Source organism: Ochotona curzoniae, unplaced genomic scaffold (assembly GCF_017591425.1).
Source record: "Ochotona curzoniae isolate NIBS_2020 unplaced genomic scaffold, NIBS_Ocur_1.0 contig_3520, whole genome shotgun sequence".
NCBI lineage: Eukaryota > Metazoa > Chordata > Mammalia > Lagomorpha > Ochotonidae > Ochotona > Ochotona curzoniae.
In genome coordinates this window covers 16,847,622-16,873,041 of record NW_024465894.1, presented here as the reverse complement: position 1 = coordinate 16,873,041, position 25,420 = coordinate 16,847,622, and the positions used below count along the sequence as shown (strand labels likewise).

Below are 25,420 nucleotides of genomic sequence, written 5' to 3'. Positions count from 1 at the left end.
TGAAGTGCAGATGTTTATTGTAAGGCTCTAACTTGGGGGTTCTACAAAGCACACACCCGCAACAGTCCCACCTGCTGCTGGGTGAGGATCCCAGGAGGGAAGCAGCCCAGCTCAAAGCCAGCACAAAGACAGTGACTAGGCAGTTTTGATAGACCCTGCTCACTTCCTGCTGCAGCATTTAAAGCCTTGCCTGTATTCCTTCCCAGCGTCCTTGATGCAAGGAGACCCAAACAACAGACCGCTGATTCTGAAATTGAATCGCTACATTTTCTGCTTTTAGAAAACAGAAGTACACATATCATTATAGTTTCAACCTTGGCTCTAATATACCTAAGTGGTGAATTTACTTCTAAATCTTATTTTTCCCTTGAATCAGATTTGACAGTTCTCTACCCTCCCTGACTGTGGTTGGCCTCCAGTCCGATCTTTCTTTTATAAATGCTCTTTTTCATAGTCAAGGATGTCTTTGTGAGCAAACTGCTTTCAATCCCTTTGGCTCAGTTATCATCTGATCCCAAACCAGAACTCACACTCCACTCGCATGCCAGTCCTCAGAGAAGAGTTATGAGTAAGGACTGCTTCTGTGCCTGTCTCCCGAGCACAAAGGTTCTACAAGGTTCAAGGTGGCCAGCAAGCCTTTTTCTGGGTTTTTGGTGCTTGACAAGGAGACTAATGCCAATTCCCAGGAGGCCTACACCTGCCAGCCTCCTGCCACCCAGATCCAGGCTCAATCCAGGCACTGGCCCAAAGGGTCAGTTTAGCTTACTCCTACCCGTCCTCAGGCTAAGCAGAGGAGCAATATAGAAAACAATCTAGCAGATTCCTCGCCCAGCTATGGGAGCTTGCTGCCCCAGCTAAGGCATGCATGTTGATTTCAGGCAGGGGGTGGATCGAGGAGCCGAGCCGAGATGCTGGTGACTAGGGCCCTGGTTTGTTCCTCTGGGCCAGTGGCTTGAGGGTGTTTTTCCCACCTCACACCAGGGGCTCATCACTGCCTATCTGTTGGGTTCTGGAGAACACCAAACATCAGGTGGACCTGGACACAGGACAGTGGCTTTCTGTTCCCACTGAAGCTCACCATTACACTTAGCCAGAGCCTGTGCTGCCATGATCTTTACTGTAAGATCATGACCAGCTCTGTAAGAAGTACCACAGAGAGCCTTGACTTCCAGTCTGCTCTTGTCTGCCCCAGTGCCCAGGCTGCCATCCACAGACGCATCACAGTGTTTGAGGACAGGATAGGTCCTTGGCTTTCACCAAGGTGGGGTCGAGGTCGACGATCCAGAACTTGCTTAGGGTCGCTCAGTACAGAGGGGCAAAAATGAGATTAGCCTCTAGGTCTGCTCTGTTTATTCTGCTTATCAGGCTATGGCAGGCTTTCCATAATGTGCCTGCCCTTCCTAAGAGGCCAAGGCATTGCTAGTCACTCATTTCTATCCGAGGAGCAGACCCAGACCTATCTCAGCACATCAGGAGGGAGAGCAACTTATGAGCACAAGGTGCCCGAGGAGCAAGAGCAGGTGCTGGGCAGGAAGAGAGCCACAGAGCCCATAGAGGCTCCAACCAAAGGAGCTGTGCATCCAAGCAAAAAGGAAAAGTGGGAGACCGGCAACTTGAATTTTGTATTGACATTTGGTTCTCAATAATAACATCCAAAATGCGTTCTGTTCTTATAGCGCTGCAACTGGGACTGCATCGGGTGGAGGGTGTATGTTGCCGGAGGCTCCCTTGGGAAACAGGGAGGAGCTGGTAATGAGAAAGACACTGATTTTTCTTTGGGACCTATATGCAGCCAGGTGGAGAGCTGCAGCAGGTGCCCTGGCTCTGATTAGGGCAGGGGAGGCAACTCCAGCCAGCCTGCAAACACATGGGCAAAGTCCCTTGCCTCCAACCCGTGGTAACACTACTGCTGACGGGGCCAGTGGTGGCAGCTCCAGGAGAGTGGAGGGAAGGCTGGGATGTTACATTCTTGAGGCCTTCACAGGTACATGTCATCGTAGCCCGGTGGCGGGAGATGGTCGGGGTTTGGTCTGGAACAGAAAGAGGGGCCGGTGAGTCTCAGCGTGGCAGGGCTTGGGTGCACAGGCAGCCTGCCCTGCAGTGGGATGTGCAGTATGCAGGTTCAGACTGTGACCTCCAGAGCCAGGTGGCCTGGGTGTGACCTCTGAGTCTCTAACCTTTCAGAGCCTCAGTGTTGCATCTGTAAGGCATGGACAGTACTGCCTAATCAGGATGCAATGAGCATCTGACACATATTTAAGTCTTAGCTCCTCCTCCTGAGTCCTCCCTGGAGGGAGCCAGGGAAGGCAGGCAGTCAGAGCTAGAGAACTCCTAAGGCTCCCAGGAGGTAGCAGGCAGCCCTGTGGCTGATGCTGCACTTTCTCCTGGTATCAGTGAGCAGGGGCGATAGCAACTCTGGGTCTGGCATCTGAGACTGCAGTGGCCACCACACAGAGCCCAGCTGTCCTCAGGCCCACTTCCCAGCATATGTGGATGAATACCTACCCTGATGGGCTGGTTCCAATGGGTCCAAAAGGGTCAAAGCGAGCTCCTGGGGGTACAGCGCCTGGCGGAAGCCGGTTCGGGAGGCCTGAGGATGGGTCAATAAGTGCTCTTGGGAAGCCAGATCTTAGGGGATCCACAATCATGCCACCTCTTCGACACCTGAGGCAAGAAGGCAAACCAGGTTAACAGCCATGCCAGGGAATGCCCTTCACAAAGAGGCAAGAGAGGGGAGAATGGATGAGGATTGACATGTGTCTACACTGAGGGTCCAAAGTCATGCAGATGGTGCCTGAAATCCAGCAGGAAGTGGGTAAGAGCAAGAACTCCCAGGGCCCATGCTTTTGGTCCTATAGACCTCCCCGAGCCTACAAATTGAGGACCCTGTCATTCCGTGATCAGGGATGCTCTGATGAAGAATAAGATCTGGGGCCTGGCGCTGTGCCCTAGTGGCTAAAGTCCTAGCTTTGGACATGCTGGGAACCCATATGGGCGCTGGTTCTAATCCCGGCAGCTCCACTTCCCATCCAACTCCCTGCTTGTGGCCTGGGAAAGCAGTCAAGGACAGCCCAAAGCTTTGGGACCCTGCGCTTGCATGGGAGACCCAGAAGAGGTTCCTGGTTCCCGGCTTCAGATCGGCACAGCACTGGCCATTGCGGCCACTTGGGGAGTGAATCATCGGATGGAAGATCTTCCTCTCTGTCTCTCCTCCTCTCTGTATATCTGACTTTGTAATAAAAAATAAATCTTTTTTCTTTTCTTTTCTTTTTTTTTTTTTTTAAAGAATAAGATCTGCAACTGGCTAAGGTCAATGCAGAATTCTCAAAATGTTCTACAGGGCCTTAGGCTAGTTTGCAAGACCAACACTATGACAATCCATTACACCAGTTTCTTTAGCTCCATTTTCCTTTAAGGGGCTCAGAGCAAACTGAGACTGCCTGTGGGTTGCTCAATTCTGGCTCCTGACAGCATCTGTCTACCATGGTGTTCCATGAACATGTGCTCAAACAAGGATAACTGAGCAGATAGTCCCCAAATCTGGGGTCACTCGTTCAGGCCGTGTCGCAGATTTAAGTGATTTCTGCATTATCTAAAGATGAGATGCCTAAGCTGGGGTCATCTTGTGATAGAGGTTAAAATCTAGTGTGAATTCTGTAGACATCATGGTGCAGGACCGAAGTTGTAATAATTTTCTATAGCACATGGCAGGAACCACAGAGGGTATAATGAGTCTCTGAGACTCCCTTTACCAACAAGGCAATCTTGGAGCAGCCTGGAGCGCCCGGGTTGCTGTGGAGGTCCGTGTTCCTCTGACAGCGCCCAGTCCTGAGACAGTCACCCTACACTGGGGCATCGCATTCTGGGTATGACAGCACTGTTGGTGGCAGGGATTGCTCAGCCACTTGGTAACAGCTGCCGCCCCCACCCCAAAGGAAGACTGACGAAAAATCCTAAAATTAGAAGATGAGCTGGGGCTGAGAAACCATGGGAGCAGCTTCAGCTGCCACCACCTCTCCAGCAGTACTCACCCAAAGGGGTCTAGGTCCTCTCCCCCGACAGCAAACGGACCCAGGGGATCACACCTGAAACAAACAAAGGACAATTACTGCAAGTCCCAGAGCAGCAGGTTCCGGACTGCCAGGGGCTCAATGTAGTCTGATACCAGCAGTGTCAGGCAGGAGAAAGGGGGAAAGCTCTCCATGGGACTGTGATATAAGGGATCCTTGAAAGCGGTCCTTGGCACAGATGAATATCTATATTACAGTAGCAAACACATGAAAAGGGCTCAAAACACAGCTAACCATACAAATAATCCTAAGTCTGCATGAAGCTGAAAATATTAACAGTAAACTCTATAAACTTAATTTATCCCTTCTCAAGGTTCTAAAATCTGTATAACAAAATCAAGAACCCTTTTGAAAGATTTATTTTTATTTGAAATGTAGATTCACACAGACAAAAAGAGACAGGAAGAGATCTTCCATCTTCTGGTTCATTCCACAAATGGCTGCAACAGCCAGAGTTCAATTGATCCCAAGCCAGAAGCTTCTTCTGGGTTTCCCACTTGGATGTAGGAGCCCAAGGACCTGAGTCATCCTCTGCTGCTTACCTAGGCCATTAGCAGGGAGCTGGATTGGAAGTGGAGCAGCCAGAGGATTAGCCTGGTATGCCACTGCACCAGCGCCATCAAACTAAGAGTTTTTAATAAAAAAAAATTCTAAAAACGAAATCCCAAAGCTAAGGACTAAATGCTTCTTAAGTCTTGAGCCCCTGCACCCATGTGGAGAATCTGGGAGAAGCACCTGGCTCCCAGCTTCAGATCAGCTCAGCTGTGGCCGTAACAACCATCTGGGGAGTGAACCAGAGAATAGAAGATCTGTCTGTCACTTCCTCTCTCTGTAACTGACTTCCAAGTAAAATAAAGAAATCTACAAATTAAAAATATAGAATTCAAATGAAAATATGCTCAACAAAGACTTCAAAAGCAAGGAAACTGGAATCAGCCTAAACACACTGGTACCACGTGGTATATGCCTACATGCAGCCATGGAAACAGAAACAATGTCTTCAGGATGTTTCAAAATGCTCCTGCTCAAGTGTTGGGGGAAAGCAGATTATCCCCAGCTGTGGCAATCAAGCCTGGGAAGCATGCGTGTGTGGGTGTGTATTTGTAAATAGGACTACAGAGAAGCAGTTTCAGTGTGTAAACAGTGACAGGTACTCCTTGATGGTGAGCTGCTTCTCCAGCTTCTCCTGTGATTTTCTCTAAGGGTGAGACTTCCTTTTCATTCCATTTGTTTCAAGACTGTTTATGTCCTGATGTTTTGGAGCACTTTTGTAATAGTTACTTAGAAATCTTTGTCAGGTAATTCCAAGATTGATGTTATCTGGATAACAACATCTGTTTATTCCCTTTTTGTAGCTGAAATTTTCTTGACTCTTTTACACCCAGTAATTATCTCACACATTTTGAACACTTTGATGTGAAGTTTGGGAGAATCCTGGTACTTTTGTTTTAGCAGTCAATTCAATTGGGTTTGGGATTCAAGTGCTGGCTTCAATACCAAATCTGCTTTTAAATCCTTTGCAAGATCTGTGCCGTGTAGTGCCATTCAATGCCAGTCTTGGACAACCCACAATTTCATTCTCAAAGTCTCTGATATGCTACTCAGGATGAGGTCTACTCAACACACAGCTCAAGAGGGTTGGACTAGGAGCCCAGAGTGTAATTGTATGCTTCAGGAGCACCTTCCTCTCTATGACCTTTTGTACTTTCCATTTTCTGGGGAAGGGGCATTCCTTTTTTTGTTCTGGCCAGAAAATTTACCAGCTTTGACATGGACTATCCATGACTGTCCCACTGTCTGCTCACATCCAGAATCAAGCAGAGGGTGGACAAAAAGCCACAGTGGTTGGGCTCACACCCTTGAGAAGAGTTCTCTTATGACTGGGGGGTTTCTCTCTCCATGTTAGGTGTCTGTAGACAGTGAATGGGTAAGGTGCAGAAAAGCAGAGCAAAGAGAAGAAAAGGAAACCACAGGGACCTTCCTCTTAGGGCTTTAGAAGACCCCTCTCCTGCTCCTTCAACCAGATCTGTGGGGCTGTGAGGGCCGATGTCTGTCTCCTTGTTTTAGGTTTCTTTGAGTTCCGATTAGAGGATGCTGGTGGGACACAGTGCCCATCTGTTTGATGGTGCAAACTCTGGTCTTTCCTAATTTGCCTTCCTAACCTGCAGATTTTTCAAAGTCCTCAACTAATTATTGCATGCATTTTACATCAAAGTCAGTATGGAGTTGTTTATTCTCAAGAAGTGCCCAGTACCAACTGGGCTCTCTTCAATATAGCTGTGGGTCTACAGCCATGGGTAATTGTTGGGAACACAGCATTTATCAATGCATCAAGCTTGGAGAACAACTCCAAGAGTAGCAAACTGTAGGTCCATGGAACATCCAGCAGCAAAGAGTCGAGTACTGCCAGGTCTTAGTCCCCCTGGTTGCACAGCATCATTTGACCCACCTAGGCCAGTACTTTCAAACTGTAAGATGTACATGCATCAGTGGGAGAGCTGGCTGAAATGCAGGTGCTAATTCAGAAACTCAAAGGAGGGGCCTGAGTTTTGTGTTTTTCACAAACTCCCGGGTGACCTGTCACTGTTGGCCTGGGATTACAAATGGCTGGGTTATTTCTCGGTCAGGTATCTCTAGAGACAAGAGTGCATGAATATACAAACAGCATCGGGCCAGGTGCTCTAAACATGCACACTGACGAGCCTTTCCTTTTCCTCACCTTGAGGACACCTGTGACTTCAAAGGTGAGCCAGGGATGAGAAATACTGTGCTTAAGCTAAACAGGCAAACATTAAAAAACAAACAAACAAACAAACAAACAAAAAAAACAAAAAAACAAAAACACCCCAAAATTACACTACTAATACTATTATAAAGTGTCACCATAATCTTAGTGGAACACTGTGATTCTTTTTTTCCCCTCATCTTTCAAAAGCATGCTGTAAATAGTCTATTTGAAATGCGTGGAAAGAGAGAGATGGAGATCAGTGTTCTCTCCATTGCTTCACTCCTCAAATGGCTCCAGCAGCTGAAGCCATGTGGATGGCAGGGATTATAGCATTTGAACCATCATTTGCTGCCTCACAGGGTTTGCATTTGTAGGAAGCTGGACTGGGAGTGGAGACGTGATTCCACTCTAGGCACTCTGATAGGGGATGTGGGCATCCCAACTGTTTTTAATTTAATTCTAATTTTGGGTCCCAGTGTTTTCCTCCATACAGGAACTTTACTTATGGAGTTGTCTTTGCTATTTACTTTTTAAATAACATTCATTCAAATGGAGGATATTCTTAAATTTACTTAATCCACTATAAGCATGGACTTGGCTTTTTGGGTGTGTGCTTAACCATACATAATGCATCAACTGGTGATTTTTAGGCACTCCCCCCTGCCTCCCCGCTTGTTATCCTCTGTCTCCTGCCACTATGGTAAGAGCAGCAGTCAACTCAAGTTGGTAGACAGGGAGGAGTTATATGGAGGAGCCTCCACCTACACTTGATCCAGATGATGAAATCTGGACTCTTCAAAATAAAGCTCTTGCACAAGACTGTGGTCTGAGCTGATGCAGTAATGGGATAAGTCTCCTGGGCCCCTTGTGGGCAAGGAGACACAGCTTGCATCTGAGAGGCTAGATGAAAGACTGTGGTAAGCAGAATTTGTTTTTTTCTTTAAAGATTCCACACACCCTCATCCCTAGAACCTGTGAACAGAATGAGAAAGCACTCCTGTCATTGTTTAGTTACGTGGTGCAACTGCTGGAGCTCCAGCTCCCAGCATTTGAAGAGTGAAAAAGTAGAAGGCAGCTCTTTGTCCCTTAATAAACAAACAGTAATTTTTAAAAAGCAGAGCACTTTCTCTGGTTGGTGGCAGAAGAGAAAGAAAGAAGGGGAGACTAGGAGCATGTGAAGGACTTGACACAGCATGACTGACGACTCTCAGGCAGTCTGAGGAGCTGAGGCAGAGGAATCCTAAGGAACTGAATGTGACCTTAATAATGACCTTAATGAACATGGAAGCAAAGGGCTTCCCGGAGCTTCCAGAAGGAAGTGCAGCCCTGCTGACTCTGACTTTGAGTATAGCTGAATACATCCGTATTCCTGACCTGGAGAACTATGAGATAAACAGGTGCAGTCTGAAGCCCCAGGATTCATGGTGATCTGTATAGAACAGCAGAAAGCACAGTGACATCTGTGATGACGGTTTCCCCTATCTACCTGCTTTATAGTCTGAGTTCTACTAGTGTATGCATATGTATGACAAATCATTCCTCAATAATTTCAGAGAAAAATGAGACCAAGTACAGGACTGGCAAGGATTGGGAAATCACATGGAAATATAGTTGAATGCCAATTAACACAACTATTTTGGGGCTGGTGCTGAGGCATGGTGAGTAAAGCTGCTGCCTGTGGCGCCAGTATCCCATATGGGTACCAGTTCATGCCCTAGCTGCTCTACTTCTGATCCAGGCCCCTGCTAACGAGAAAATAGTGGAGGATGGCTCAAGTCTTTCGGCCCTAACACCAACATGGGAGACCCAGAGGAAACTCCTGGCTGTAGACTGGCTCAGCCCCAGCATTGTGGCAATGGAATATTTCTGTCTTTCTGTGTGCGAACTCTGACTTTCAAGTAAAATACACTTGTAAAACAATTATTTAGGAAGGCAACTGGACAAAATAAAAAATCTGCATCAAAACCTTTAGAAACTGGTTTCGTCCCTAACCTAGTCATTGCACAGAATGCACACTAAGGAAGGTCTCTCCACTGACACAATATGTACATGAGAAGTACCTCCAGTAACACACTAAAGCTCCCACTAGCCACATAACAGAGATGGTACGGTCAAGGAGAACAAAACTTGGATCTTAATTCTCCTTCCCTTCATGAAGACATGCCCTCAACACACTCTGTCAGGTGTACCTCCTAACGAAACGCAGGTCTTTCTCACCCATCTCCACCAGTTTTTCAACAAAAGCATTTTTCTTGAAAGAATGACAAAACTACAGTCACTCAGACATGGTATACAGTAGATATTTTCTTCAAAAGGAAGTGAGCCTATCTACTCAAGAAAAACAATGAATAGTATTAGTTGCCAAGAATAAACTTCAAGTTTTCAAGCAAAATTTAGCAACTTGGAAATTTGTATTCATCAACAGTTTGAGGACTCCCCATTACTTCTCTGACAGGAGTATTAGTGACTGCGGTTTTCTGAATCTGTGTAATAAAATGTGTCAACTTTCAGCACACCTGTGTATCTCAGTGAACCAATACTTTCCAGGTGATCAAATATATGATCTGCTAATACCACACGAGAGAAAAAGACAAATTCAAAGGGCATGACAGCCTGGACTTTATGCTACACATGTCCAAAACGGTCAATGACATGGACTCAGAATTCACAGTGTAACTAATCCTTAAAGAAACTACTACCTGTCAAGTTTTGTGCAATAGAGTCACAACTATCTCAAATTCATGAAATGTCTCCTTTCAAATGGCCTCAACTGAAACAACCTGTCCCTATGGACTGAGCAGAGAAGCAGAAATGAAATTTGCAAAAACATAAAACAAGGTTGCTTTTCTTAATAAATTCCTTGTTTTAAAGAGCTATTTTTATACATAGTGAGTTTGTTACCTAATTTTTTTTTACTTATTTTCATTTTATTTGAAAGGCATAGAGAAAGAGATGGTCTTTCAGCTGATTCATTCCACAAATGCCCACAAAAGCTAGGAAGGCTGATGTCAGGGGCCAGGAACTAACCCAGATCTCCCCTGTGGTGGCAGAGCACCAGTTGCAGCTGTGTAGTGACAGGATGCTGAACACCTGCCAGATGGACCAGATGGGCCATTTGAGGCACAGCTTTTTCTTCTTTTCTGTGACCCTGGCATCTGAGAAATATAAGGTGATAGTGAATGCTTGGTTTCTGAGCAGCATGGTGGTTCAGTGCTGGGGCTATGGTAAAGCAATCAACATCAATAGAGCCATCCAAGGCAGTGGTAAACAGAAAGAGGGAATGCTCCCTGCTACTATATGGAAACTCAGTTGGTTTCTGGTTATTGATCTTGTATCCCACCACATTGCTGGATTTGGTAGTTCTGGCTTTTTAAGAGGATGTTCTGTACGTAGGCTCTCACATCATCTCACAAAGATGGTTTTACTTCTTGCTTTCTAATTTGGACACTTTCATTTATTTTCCTTGAGTGGTTGCCCAGGCTAGATCTCGGGCTTAGTTCTGTATGAAAGTGCAAAGACTACACATGCTTATCTGACTGTCTCATTCCTGACTCCGAGTATTATTAAATGCTTTCTGTCATTGTTAGGGTGTTGGATTTTTGGCAAATGCCAATACTCTGGCTACTGAGTGTTTGCTAATTATGTACCCACAAGGCACATAATATCCCTCTGGTCCCACCAATACTAAGCACAACATGGACTCAAAACTGAGAAGTACTGACCCTGCTATTGAACCTTGCCCCCTTCTCAGCACAGAAGTCTAGTCCTAAGGCTGCTACTCTAATCTGCAAAGAACTTGGATGTGGCTTGCTCATATCTGAAAACTGAAATTGCTAGAGGTCAGGGGAACAAATGAAATGAAATGGGAAAGACACAGGGATTACACTTGCCTCCTAGAAAGGTACTTTCTGTGTTTTCTCAAAAAACCTGGCCCAGAGTCCTGAACAGGCAAAGAGCTGAAAACTGCGAATCACCAGGGTGGCAAAGGCAGACTACTGTATACAAGCTCCTAACGGTTGAACCTTGGGCAGCCTCAGGGGCTCTGGGTGGCCTTCAGAAAGGACAGATACAGGCAACTGGTGTAACAAGCGCTAGTGTAAGAACTCACTGCTCCACATGTCTCCATTTTCTTCTCCCCTACACTGAGACTGTGACACATGGAGATCTAGAAGTGGTAGCTGGACTCCATCTGCAGAAGGGTAGGCTACACGCTGGGGGAGCACTCACCAAGGAGGCTGGCGGCTGGTGTGTGGATGGTGCGGAGGAATCCGGAGTGGGTCCACTTCTCTGGCGGTGGCAGGGGGGAACTCCCGTGGGGGAGTGTTTACGTTAGCCTTGTTCCACTGCTCATGAATAGGTGTAATGATTCCAGACGCGATGCGAGACCGCAGCTCTTCACTGTTCTTGTAGGTCCTGTACAGAGCAGATGAGGCGTCAACTGCTTGCTGCTGGCTGCCAAGCCTACGTGCAGTACTGTGGCGGCGGCCACGGCGGCTGCCCTGACCTCTCTTGGCACTGCGGTTATTCTGTCTGCAAGGGTGGACACGGGCCGTCCGGCGGACCTGTGTGAGGGGGGCAACAGCCTGGCGCTGTCTCCGAGATTTGGGCCTAAGCTTCTTAGGCATCTGAGTTGCCCCTCCTCCATTACCACCCCATTAGAAAGAGGTGAGGGTGTAGGGGCACAGGCCTGGACTGGCTACTCCCTTGTCCCTACCCCACCCTTCCCTCAGCAGCTTCATTGTGTGTTCATCACGTGTCATGGGAAGGGTCAGGAAGACCAAGGGTTCCTGAGAGGATGAGGCGGGTTTCTGTCAGGGCCCAGGATGTCAGTATACACACTACCTCCATGGTCTTTGGAAGGCTGCCCATACTATCTGTCCCAATCTGCCTGTGAGAGACAAGAAGGGTGAGCTACCGCTGACATATTGAAGTGGCTGAGGGAACAGGATCAGATCAGACAAGACCACAGGGCTCCTAAAAATCTGGTATTATAAAGTCAGTCATTTCCTGAGCCACAAAGCAACTTCCCCGGGCCAGCACAGTGTCACGGGAGGCTAATCTTCCGCCCTGTGGCACCAGCATCCCATATGGACACTGATTCATGTTCCAGCTGTTCCACTTCCAATCCAGCTGTCTGCTTATAAGCAGAGAAGGGTAGTCCACATCCTTGGGACCTTGTACCCACATGGGAGACCTAGAAGAAGCTCCTGGCTCCATCTCAAATCAGCTCAGTTCTAGCTGGAAAACATTTCTCTCCTTCCCTGTCTGCAAAATCTGTTCTTTAAATAAAAATAAAACTTCGAATAAAAATAAATAAAAGTAGCTTTCCAAATGAAACCTTATAGAGTAGCCTGACAGTATGGAATCAGATCAGAAACCTACATACAAAGTCTCACTCCAGGTCTAGGCAATTACCTAGGTTAACTTATACTAGGGCAAGTGCTACACATCTGAGAGAAAAGCAATCAATAGCTGGCAGGCAATCTGGTCCTGGTTAATGAAAAATTTGTGTTAATTACACCAGTGTGCCAGCACAGATACCTATTCTACATACATACATACATATTCATATATACACACACATACACATATAAACACACATATGTATTTTTGAAATATGTAAGGCAGGTAAGGAATACTGCGTCTAGACATGCCACCCTGGTTTCCCAGGAAGAGAAGGGAGGTCTGAGGGCGTAATAGAGTGGGAACAACTAAGGGCATGTTAGACAGGGAAGGAGTGACTTCTGGGATTTTTCCATGGACCGGGTCACTGAACTCCCAGAAAATGAGGGAGCCTAGAATACATGGTTTACAGGGTGGAAATTTGGGGGCATGTCTGAGTCAGACCTAGGCACTAACCCACATGGGAGACCTAGGATGGGCTAAGTAGCATTGCCTGTCACCCATGGTAGAACACAAGAGCCAGGGATGGTGGACAGCCTGGGGTAGGCCACACCAGCCCAGGTTGCAGCACTTGTTAACTTTTGTATGGGCGGGTCTGGGGCAGGCAAGACTGGGCCAGTCAACACCCGCTACAGTACCCTCTGGCATGCACAAGAGCCAAGACAGGATGTGGGCCACACCTGGTTAGGCTAACCTGTAACACCTGCCAGCAAAAGCTGAAAATGTGGGCAGGCCTTGTCAGGTTGGGTTGAATGCCAGGCTGGGTTGAAGCACCTGCTAATATGTGCAGGTGCCAGGGCTGGGAACTATGGGGACTTCCCTGCTGGGCTGCAGCTCCCACTGGTTAAGTGTGAGAGCTGGAGCTGTGGGTAGACTGGGCTGGGTAAGACTGCAGCACCTGTCAGCATGGGTTTGGAGGTGGGCAGACTAGGCTACGCTCCAGCACCCACTGGCATTCATAAGAGCCAGAATGGATGTGGGATAGGTCAGACTAGGTCAGGGCACCCGCTGGGTCAGATTAGAGCCAAATCTGGGGGTGGGCTAGGTTGGGCAAGGCTGTAGCACCCACAGGTAAGAGCTAGGCCACAGCTCCCACCAGTGAGAACAAGAGCTGGGGTTAGGGGTGGAGCAGGTCAGACCAGGCTAGACTGCAGCACCCATTAACATATGTGTGAACTGGGTCTAGGGGCAGGCTGGGCTGGGCCAAATGCAACACACTGGCATGAGAGAGAGAGCTAGGATGGAGCGCAGGCCAGGCTGATTGGACTACAACATCTGCCAGTTTACATGAGTGCTGGGAGTGGGCCAAGCTGGGCTAGGCTCTGCACCTGCTGGTGAGAGCTGAGACTGGATGCAGGCTGGGCTGAGCAAAGTTGTAGTACCTGCTGACAAATGCTGAGACTGTGGGTGGGCCAACTTAGACTGGACTGTAGCATCTGCTAGCACACACAAGACTTGGAGGCTGGGAGTAAACCTGGTATGGGAACTTTAGGGACTCCCTTGCTGGGCTGCTGCTTCCATTGGTGAGCATGAGAGCTAGGACTAAGGGTGAACTGGTCTGTGGGTGGGCCAGGCTGGGATAGACTGCTGCACCCTCTGGTGCACATGAACGCCAGAATGGGTGTGGGCTGGTGGGGTTAGGCAGAAGCCCCTGTTGGCAAGTGTCAGGACTAGGTATGAGTCAAGCAGATTGCAGCACAGTACCCCTTGGCAGGCGCAGAATCCAAGACTGGGAGTGGATCTAGTAGTTTGCTGGGCCATACCTGCTGCTGGTGAACATGAGAGTCAGGGCTGGGGGCAGGTCAGGCTGGTCAAGGAAGCAGCACCCATCAGCATATATGTGGGCTGGACCTGAAGGCAAGTTGAGCTGAGCTAAGCTGCAGACCCATGGGTATGTACAAGAGTCAGATGGGTTTTTGGATGGACTGGGCTAGGCCACAGCACATGTCAGCATATGAAAAAATCAGGCCTGGGGCGGGATTGGAGGGAGTAATTGGGGGTTAAGTCAACTAGGCTATGATACCCACTAGTATGCACAAAGACCAGGCCTGTGGTGGGCTGGGTTGAGCTAGGCACGTTCAGTTCTCACTCACAGTTCACATGAGAGAGGGGTCTGGAGGCAGAACTGACCAGGCAGCTGCATTTACTGGTATGTGCTTTGGCTGGTGCAAGTAACAGACTGAACGTGACACTGAACTGGCTGATGCACACAAGAATCAAGTCCAAGGTAACACCAGCTGAGATTTTTTGGGAGAGTCTCCAACTAGACCACTGGACTCAAATCCCAGCCATAGGGAAGATCACAATATACGTGGTCTGGATTTAAGAGTGTGTGAACTGGGACTGGGCCTCTTCACTTGCTGATGCCTGTGCAATGGACAGCATGTCCAGATGCACACAGCGGACATGACAAGTGGCTCAGTTAAGGCAGCAGAGGATGGCGGGTGCCTTGTCAGAGGATGGGAAACAGAACAAGTTGGACTACTTTCCTGCTCAAGCTTTGCAAAGTGTTCCTGGGCCTGAAGATACACAAGGTGGGCTTGATCAATCAAAAGAAAAACAGAAGGGAGCACCTTCTAGTTTTATGAAGCCAAAAATTACTGCTATTCAAACTAGACAAAGACTATACATAACAATACAGTAGCATCTCCCGTAAATTTAGAAGCAAAATTCTTAATCAAAATGCAAACCCAAATTATACAAAAAGAATTACATAAAATCAAGGATCTATTCTAGGCATGCAAGGCTGGTTCAATCTTCACAAAACAATCAATGTAACTAATTCTATGAGTAAACTAAAAAGTCACGATTTCATCTACTAGCACAGAAAAAGCACTAGATAAAATCCACCATGATAAATCTACTCATGATAGGAAAAAACTCAACAAAATTAACAAGAAAGAGAAATAAGAATAGAACTTATTATTCACCTCAATTTACTAAACAACTTCTACAAAAAAACCTATAGCTGAGGCTGGTGCAGTGGTGTGCACTTCACCAGTGTGTACGTGTTAGGGGGAGGGTGGTAGGAAAGAACCTCAGCCTATACTTCATACCTTACACATACACAAAATGACTTAAAACACACCATAGGCTTCAATGTAAAACATAAAGCTATAAAATGTGGGGTGGAAACAAAAGAAAATCTTGGGGATCTAAATTTAGGCAAACTTTATGCTCAACACACAAAGCACAATTCATAATAGAAAAAATTGATAGGGCAGTTATCATTAAAATCAAAAACTTTTGCTTTGTGAAAGATCCTATTAGCAGAATGAAAAGAAAAACTACAAGCTGAGAGAAAATATAAACTTATCCAATAAAGGACGTGCATCTGAAAAAAAATTTGCAAATATACCATATAGCGTACACAAACAATACAACTAGAAAATGGGAAAAGACGCAGTCATTTTGCTGAAAAGAATTCCCATATGGTAAACACACATATGAAAAGATGTTCAACATCATTAGTCATCAGAGAAGTATAACTTCACATTGCAATGCACTGTCACTACCCATCTAACCAAAGAATAATATAAGACCCGGTTCTGGCAAAGGCATCACTGGGTGGATATGAAGTGGTACAGAAACTCTGGACAACAGTGGTACATTCCTACAAACCCAAACATACAGATGTACTCTGAACTACTTATTCCAAAGAAACAAAAATTATGTCCCCACAACAGTTACTACATCAATGTTCATAGCACTTTTCAATAGCCAAAACCTGGGAACACCCAGAAGCCTTCTAACACTAGTAGTGAAGCAAACACTGGTACAAACATACCATGAGATACTACGTAGCAACACAAAGGGGCAAACTATTACTGTACACAACTCACATGGATCAAAAAGGTAATATGCTCAGTGGGAAAAGCCAATCCCAAATGGTTATATATGATATGATTTCATTTATCTAAAATGTTTGCAATGATACAGTTCCAGAAATAGCCAACAACTTGGTATTTGCTGGGTTGGAGGCCTGGAGTGTTGGCTGGTGAGGCAATAAAGAGCATCAGGAGGGGTGGTGCTCAAAGTATTCTGTCTCACAGTCCCTGCGTCACTGACCTAGCTGTGATACTACAGAGTAGATTTCCAGTGAAAAGTGTAGAAAGGGCACAAAGGGTCTGCTACTTCTTTCTTTCTTTTTAAAGACTTATTTACTTGGAAGGCAGATTTACAGGGAGAGAGAGGGGGAGGGAGAAAAAAGAGGGTGTCTTCCATTTCACAGGTTCACACCCCAAATGGCCCCAACAGCCAGAGCCTTCCCTTACCCCATGAAGGGGAACAGGGCATCATGGGATGACTGCACATATCTGAACTTGAACTGAATATTAAATCACATTATATCAATATTGTCTTTCTTAAGTGTGAGTAGCAGCATTCTATAGGAGGACGTCCTAGTTTTGACACATGTTGAAATACTTAGAAATGAAGGTTTATAAAATCTGCAAATAATTCCGAGATGATTCAAGAACAAAAAAGAATAAGGAAAAAATTAGAAGTAATAAATGGGCAGTATGTTATAAATTGGTGAGTCTACGTGATGGGTGAATGGGTGAACACATGGCATTTCTGTAATCCATGTCAACATAAAAAACGTAGGGTGTGAACAGAATGAGAAGATAAACCATAAGCTGGCTGGCAGAAAACATGTAAAACACACGTCAGATAAAGTATGGCTATATGAGATATCTGGAGTCTTAAAACACAACAAGAAACTGAACAACTCAATTTGAAAGGAGGAAAAAATATGAACATACAGCTCTGTTCAGAAGAACAGATGGGAAATAAACTCATGAAAAGATGTTCTACATCACATGTCACTAGGAAAGTGCAAATTAAAACAACGAAGCACCACTATTAGAATGGCCCAAATCCAAAACCCTGACACTACCAAATGCTAACAAGGGTGTGAAACAACAGGAACTCATGTGTGTTACTACTGGGAGTGTAAAATGGAACAGCCATTCTGGAAGGCAGTTATGTATGGAATCACATTCTAATCATGTAATATTTTAGAAAAGACAAAAACAACGGGAAAAGTAAAAAGGCAAGTGGTTTCCTGTGGCTGGCAGGGAGGAACAGATGGAGCACAGAGGGGTTTTAGGGCAATGAAATCACTCCACACGATACTCTAATGGATAGTTGTTGGTATACAAATACCAAACCCACAGCATGAGCCCTGATACAGATGACCTGTCAATCTCAGTTCACTATAATCCATGTCCTTCTCTGGCAAGTGATAACAGGTGAGGCTGTGTATATCCAGAGGCAAGCGGCTTTGGGAACTCGGCACTTCCTGCTGAACTGTGAAGCCACTGTAGCACTTGTGGACTCGCGATTACTTTGTACTCCACATGGCACTTCCCTGTGAGATTCTTCTCTCTCAGAAAATTAAAAACAGAAGAGACAGTTGAGAAGTGATTATGTACTACTAGGGGCAAGTTCTGCTAGCATTCTTCAACTGTCTCTAGACATCTCTCCTGAGCTCTCACGCCCTGCCATTCTTCCTATTCTTACAGAAAAGATGTCATTGAGAAGTACCTGTGGAAATCACCCAGGTCTTCTGCACTGATATAATCATCCAAGTTCAGAGTCAAGTCTGCCACTTGCTGTGAGCCACATTCCTAGAAAAATGAAAACAGAAAACAAAAGACAGGGATGTTTTTGGACTAATGACTGGAGGGGCGGGGACAACACCTAAATACACAACGTAGAGAAACGCTCACACGTTCACAGACACTAAAAGAAGGGTGGTTTGCAATCTGTGAAATATTCCTCTAAAACTTGGGGACTTCTTTGATTTAGGGATGCTGCCTTTCTGAGGCCAGAAAACCCACTTCCCTCACTCTCCGGCAGCTCAGGCACACCATCATTATTGAGGTACCAAATAGATGCACAACTTTGAGGTGAGCAATACGGAGAAGCAAGTCAGCAAGGGGCAGAAATCTTGTTAACAATGGTAGCAGCCAAGACTGCAGGGGTCACAACATTAGTGGCTGTTGAGAAAAGATACCAATAGTGGCAGCCCTGGCCACCACCTAATGCTGGGAAGTGGTGGCAGCAGTGGCGGTTTCCACAGCAGGGTCTGGGCCCCGCTCGGGGAAGTCCAGAGCTGTACCTGTGTCAGAAAGTCCCCAGTCTCTACCCTGTACTACACACTTTTTTTTGGAAAAAAAAAGATCCACTTATTTTTATTAGAAAGTCAGATATACAGAAAGAAGCAGACAGAGATAAAGATCTTCTGTCTGTTGATTCACTCCCCAAGTGACCGCAACAGCTGGAGCTACGCCAATTCAAAGCCAGAAGTCCAAGTGCTTGGTAGTTCAGTGGTAGAATTCTTGCCTGCCTAAGCCAGAAGTTTGGAGCCTCTTCTAAGTCTCCCACATGGGTATACCCAGTGTACTACATACTTTCTAAAGCTTCAATCAACCCTAAGAGATTTTACTGCTCATACCCAAGAAGTCTGTCTCAGGCCTAAGTGTTCACCAGAAGGGAAAGGATAATGGACTACTACATAACCAGTAGTCAAAATGAATGCAATCTATCTGTATGTAGTCTCATTTAAACACCTCCAATGCATACTGAAAAAGTACAGCACAGAATACATTCAGTAAGACAGTTTTATGTGAACCCACATGGACAACCAAGACAAAAGTGTAATAAAATTAAAATTAAGTCAGTGACAGGACACAGATACTAGAGCAGAACCCAAGCAGTGGTGGATATCAGGCAGGAAAACTAAAAAATGGAATAAAAATGCACAAAACTTTTCTCACTTTGGTATGAAGTTCTAGAAGGGAGTCCCCGGGCAAATATTTCATAGCATTTACAGTGCCGCATCAGTACTGCTAGATGGGCTTCAAAAGGGCTGTTCTTCTCCCCACTCCCCTCAGGGGACCCCAAGTATCTCAGAGACTCACCAACACGTTAATGATCATGCTATTCTCCACGGTGACAGCTTTCACGAGGAGCTTTTTGGACCCATCCTTGGCCTCATACCGAAGGATGTACAGGTCTTTGTTGCTGTTCCACCCAGCCGGCAGCAGTTCTGATTTCTTATCACTGGGACTTGGCTGAAAGACACCAGGGTTGAAAAGACAAGGATTATGACCTAACACCACAGAGTGACGGAAGACCTCAGAAGCAGTCAGTTCCCACCCCTCCCTTCACTCCGAGGATTTGGGGGACATGGCTGAGGTTGAGAGAAGCCAGAGGCCTAGGACCCCAGGCTCTGGACTCCTGTTCTTCTGTTCCCTCCCACCTGGCTGTCTTTACAATGAAGCACTGGCATCTACCAATAATGTGCAGCTTTGGTTTGACAAAGCATCCTTTCTCCAGCCCCTGACAAGAACAAAGCCAATCTTCTCAGGGATACTGTGAGCATCTCAATTCAAGGCTTGTATCTTGACCATCTGCAAGAGGGTCACAAAGTGTTGACTGAAACTAGATACTCTGGTAGCCTCCAAACCCTCCAACCAAATGCAGTATTTGAACAAAAATTCTAAACAATTTTCCTATAGACACAAAATGCAGCAACTGTACAAGGCAGGGAGAGGATTACAGAATAGACACCGGTGCAGCTGCCAGAAGCTGGAGAAGCCATTACAGCAATACCACCAAGGCCCTGGGCAGCAAACCCCAAAGAATCCCACTCCTCTCCCTTCACGGGTGATCGTTTACAAAAACTATTGATTTTTAAATGTATGTTACATAGTTGAGCAGGTTACAGACCCATGCAGGTCTCTGGGTGGGATGGGGGGTGAAGGAGAAGACCCCACTCTCCCTTTGCCCCATGACTACAGGAGTGGGGTAGGGAGTGTTGCATGGCTCCATGCTGCCAGATCACATCACCACCACGGACAGAGGTAGTCCCCCAAATCTGTCCCAGGGACCCTGATGGGGGAAGAATGTCCTCCTCCAGGGTTATTTTTAAAAAGCGCTTTCCCTTAGAGTTACATTGCTCTGCATGTAATTAAAAACATCCACTTTCTCGAGTGTGTTTGAATGTTGTGTAAAAGACACCAATTCCAGTACTTTTTTTTTTCAATGGAGAACCATCCTGGTCCAACCTTCAACAATGGCTAACTCACTGTCACAGCTCCAGGTGAGTGTGCTGAATTGCACACTCACTGTTGGGAATTAGGAACATGTCAAGTCTATTGATTAAGCTATTATGAACAGTACTACTGTGATCATTCTTACACACATGGGGATGAATTTCTATAGAGTATACCCAGAAGAAAAAATTTCCATTTATAAAATAAAGTCAAAGTATTTACCCAAAAGGTGTTGATTTACCCACTCACTAGCCACAAGAACTCCCATGGCTCCAAAGAGTCAGCAACATCCCCACTCCAAAACTTTCCAAGCCCTGCCTGCTTGGTGGCTGTAAAACGCCTCTCATCGTGGGTGGAGATGTGTTCCTTTCTTTTCCTCTTTAATAATCTTAGGGCTTTCCTTTTACATACGTAAGTTTGAGAAGCGTTCCCCAACTGTTTTCTATATAAAAATGAATACAGTGAGTTCCTGGTGAGAGAAGACTTCTTGATGAAAGGAAAAAAACAAAAACAAAAACAAAAAAAACGGTTCCTTGAGACAGAATGTATAGTTTCTGAACCCCAAGAGGTGCTACCTACAGAAAACGGTAAGAGCAGCCCCAGGTGTGGAAGAGAGGGTTTCCTAGGATGCCAATGAGAGGAATTAGTAACCTGCAAACAAGAAGTCAGGAACCCTAACACTGGCCAAAGCACGAGCAATGACACGAGCAGCTCAAGGCATGCCAGTACTAAGGTTGTTCAACTTGACTAACAATCAGGGAAACCCCGGCTGAAATAAACAGATCCCCAGGTTACAGCCACCAGCCTGGGATTATCCATCTTCTAGTTTCTGTCAGATGTTTGAACGTGTGTGAGGAGAAAAGGCAGGCACCCTGATAGGCATTTAAACACACACAGGCCCTTTGGGAGCAATCTAGCAATATTTGGTATGATTAGGTGAGTCAACATTCCATGAACCAAAATCCATCCTCCTGGAAAAAATTCTGTGTAAATATGCAGGGGATGTGGGTGGCAGGGGGATCTTCATCACAGCCGTGGTTAGAGCAGAACAAAGGAAGGTTAAGTACATAAAAGCTGTTGACAGCAGCATTACATAGATTAGAAGAAACAAAGCAGCTCTAACGGCAACAATATGTACAAAAGTTAAAAAACAAAACAAAACACACTTCTAAGACAGTTTTAAAAAATGAGACTTAAGTCTGGCATCATTCACATAAAAATGTGAAATATTCAGAAAAATATACCACATATTTCCCATGGCTGTGCATTTGTGCTGCACAACACGAGCGGGAACACTGGGAAGATGTGTATCTCTGAGAGTACTGGGGCAAAGGGCAGGGAAGTGGGGCCAAAGATGAAAACTGATGGTAGGATACAAAGTCCCAGGCCAACACAGGGAACAAACTGAGCACTTCAAGCCTCCCTCCTCAACATCGACACCCCCACCCCCTTCAGGAATCCACTGGAGCAAGTGGATGTGACAAATGGCATGGTTTGAAGCCTGGCTCCATCCAAGGGAAATTCAAAGGCCTGCCCAAGCCTGGGAAATGAACGTGACAAAAAGCAAAAGTGAAACTCACAACCACCCTTTTGCACCCTGTTGGGCAGGGTGGACTGACTTCAAGCTGCCTTTGGAAGTCAGGGATCCAGTGACCCAGGTTAGCTTTACCCTGTCAAGGACTTGTTCGTTTATGTTACAGCCTGCATGCAGAGCGTGCAATCATCAGAATTCTCTTTGAGATCAATAATCTGGTTTGCTGACCACCCCATCACTTTTTGGCTTCCAGAGTAAGAGAGGATCCCTGAGGTCAGGTAAAGCTCCTCGCTTGCCCTGAAGGTGAATATACATTCCGCCAAAAGCAGAGATAGGACAGAGAAGGACACACCCTGGGGCTATCTGGTCTAACACAGCACTCAGCTGCCCTCTGGGCCCTGAGTTCAAACAGCAAGTGTCCCAGACAGCCAAGCTGGAAAGCAAGCAAAGTGCATGACCGTGCACTTTACTCCTTCAGATAACAAACTGAAGCTCCCACAGGGTGACAAATTGCCCAAGGTTGCTGCAAGTCAGAAGCTGAGCTGGGTTTGAAATTCAGAATAATTCCCAGCTACCCAAACTAAGCTGGACCAGACCAGCCTCCAGAGAATAAAAGTGATTTTCTTCCCAGGTAAAATCCTGGGGCTGCAAGCATTCAACAGCCAGGAGCTCATCTCAGTGCAAACAAACACAAATGAATTATTTGGGAGCATTTTCTCTTTCTTCATAAGCTTCAGATTTCTACAACTTTCTCTAACTTAAGTCCAAGGCAATATCTCTGCCCTTGCCACCTAAACCACAGCTGCCAAGCTCTTAATGGGGAGCTTAAGAAGGAAATCCAAATTCAAATATGAGCTTATTGTTGAAACCAATGGCAGCACCTCTGTTTTAACCAAGTTTTATACACACAATACCCTATACCAGAACAGACACAACCAAAGAGCAGAGCAGACATCTTAAGTTTCAATTTCACTGTTGCTCTACAGTTAAGAACACACTCCTGAGACCTTCTCCCTCTTATCACTCCCAGAAGGCGGTGGCTAGAGAGGCAAGACAAACATCCTCTGAACTTGGCAGAAGCTATTGGTCTCAGCTGGTCCCAGGCCAGAAAATTAAACCCTGTCTTAAATAAACTAACAGGAACAATGTCTCTCCGATAGCTTCCACTCTAAGTGTGAGCAGACTGAATGGAAGGGATAGGAGGGGACAGTGCAACCTGAACCTAAAACGATACTTGAGAAAAGGCCAAATGAAGTGAAACTACACCCGTCCAGTCTGTAGCCTCAACACCTGTGCCCTCTGAAGGTGCGGGGTGGGCAGTCAGTAGGTGATGTCTTCTAAGAACCCCGACCTCCAGGCTCCTGGGGTTCCTCAGACATGTCACACCCTTGTCTGGCATGCAAAGCCCTGTAATACATGGCACCACAGCTAGAGAACAACATGGCCCTTGGGGAACTGATCAAGAATCTGTACTTGATAGAAAACTCAGTATTAAAATGAAATCATATTCTTTCTGTGCATTTTACTTGTAATTGGGGGGGCCTAGAGGAAGATGTCAGCTGAAAGAAGCATCTACCCATATGAATGAACTCACATCTCTAAGTTGTCGGAATGAGAGGGGTGCTAAGAGCATGTGTGAGGGGATGGCGGGCAGGCAGGCCCACCTCACAGTCCTGACAGGAGGGGGCTGGGTAGAGCAAGGAGGGGAAGGAGGCCCCTGGGAAGGGCTTAGAGTAGGGCAGACTTGTCCCTTCTGCAAAGCTAAGTCTTGTTCCTCTCTCTCATCTCACTGCACCTGCCCACATCAGCCTACACAGCAGCTCTCCAGAACTTTCCTGGGGAAAGCAGAAATAAAATGATCAGGGTAGATGAGAGGGCTAGGGAATATCAGAAAGCTGGGGTAGGGCAAGCACTGAGACACTGCCTCTGGTGGGGAACCACAGATGAAGGGGAGCCTGTCTCTGGCTGGTCCTAAGGTCTAAGATGCTGAAAGGCAGAGTGAGTGCCGCAAACAGAAAGACCAGGGACAGAAGCTTTTGATAAGCCCCAGCTCCTGATCTCTCTGTGTACAAGGCTGGCTGGCCCTTCTTATCTGGCCTCATCTCCAGTCTTAGAGCTCACGTGATGACATCTGTGTGAGCCTGAAGTGGGAATAACAGGGATGCTACGTGTGCTCCCGGGAGCCCCAGGAGATCCTGGAAGCTGGAAAACCAAGAGCCAGAGATTCACAACAACTGAGTCCCAATTCCTGCTAATGGCGCAAGTGCCGATGCTGGTCTTGGACCTTAGTCTTAAGGGATGGAGAAGAGCAGGGCAACAGTGGCAGGAGTTAAGAGGATAACTCAGTACACATAGAGCATGTTCCAGGAGGTACGTGGGGGGTAGACTGTGGTTGCAAATGTCAGAAACGAGAAAGGATTCAGGGGTTCTAGAATCAGAGCAGTTAAGGAGTGAGAAAAAGGTAGAAATCCCACAGCAAGATGTGACATGTGGTTATGGCCTGCTTTTCAGATTGGCTCCAGGATCTGAGAATGACAGGACACTGATGGGGGGTGGCGATTCTGGTACTCTCAGTGCCCACAGGGTGCTCATGAGATGGGGTGAGGCTGGAAGCTTTCCCAGATGGAGGAAGCAGGCCTGCAGCCTTTAGGAGTCACAGCCTGGAGACGGGAAAAATAGAAGGCAGTGGCCCTGTGGGGAGCAAAACTTAGCCAACTCTCACACCAAGGGGTGTGTGCAGGGATCTCCCCAGTTAAACCCTGAGCTGCAGGTGAACAGTGAGTGGACTGCCCTGGGTCCTTCAGGAAGCGGTGAGGGATGTGTGAACACTGTGGGCCCCTGCTCAGGGGTAAAGAAAAGGTCCCGGTTCAGGACTGAGTGGGGTGAAGCCCGCGACCGCAGAGGATTGGCAAGGGATAGATAGTTCCCTATACACCCCAGCCCATCTCGTGGCTTTGTGGTAAGGAGAGTTTAGAGGGGAGTCAGGTGGGTGAGAAGTCTGGGGTTCGGAGATTCAGACAAGCTGGGCCTGGGAGACTGCCCAGCTATGCTGTCTCTGCAAGTTTACAAGTAGTCGTGACAGCTGTTTTCTGTTTGTTTGTTTGTTAGAGTTGGAGTTGGAGGAGGATCCGGGCTAGGCTGGGACAGATGGACCTTTTTGGAGTTGGGGAGGATCCGGACTAGACTGGGACAGGTGGACGCCCAGCCTGTAAGTTTGTCGTGGATCCAGGGCTCTGCACTCAGGGAGGGAGAGAAGGGCAGGCGCTCTGGCTCGGGTAGCGGGCGCTCCCACTCCTCCTCGGCGTACCTGGTCGCCGGCACCCACGACGGAGTAGCCGTGGGTCACCACCTCCCAGTGCAGGAAACAGACGAGCGCGTCCTGCGCGCAGGTGATGACCGGCGCCGCCGAGGCGTACAGCACTTCCAAGCCCGCCATGAGCGTCCGCGGCGTCTCTGCGGGGAGAGCGGGGAAGGGGCAGAGTGCAATCGGTCAGCTCAATCAGCTCGAACCTCTCCGCTTTCCGCCTTCTCTGGCCAGACGTCTCCACCAGCGGCCAAAATGGAGACGCCCAGAGGGGTGGGGCGCAGCGTCCGGAAGTAGCTCCAAGCGCCGGCGCATTAG

The 25,420-nt window shown here is 46.9% G+C and overlaps 1 protein-coding gene across 1 annotated transcript; it reads right to left on the bottom strand.

Moving 5' to 3' along the window:
* PSMF1 (proteasome inhibitor subunit 1) lies at nucleotides 1-25,364 on the bottom strand. The gene is made up of 7 exons (XM_040981696.1): nucleotides 25,106-25,364; nucleotides 19,128-19,280; nucleotides 17,749-17,831; nucleotides 11,026-11,211; nucleotides 4,032-4,085; nucleotides 2,506-2,664; nucleotides 1-2,030 (listed from the first exon to the last, which is right to left on the bottom strand). Exons 1-7 carry the CDS (start codon nucleotides 25,232-25,234, stop codon nucleotides 1,979-1,981), a joined length of 816 nt encoding a protein of 271 aa, XP_040837630.1. The 5' UTR covers nucleotides 25,235-25,364; the 3' UTR covers nucleotides 1-1,978.
* Nucleotides 25,365-25,420: the final 56 nt, after the last annotated feature.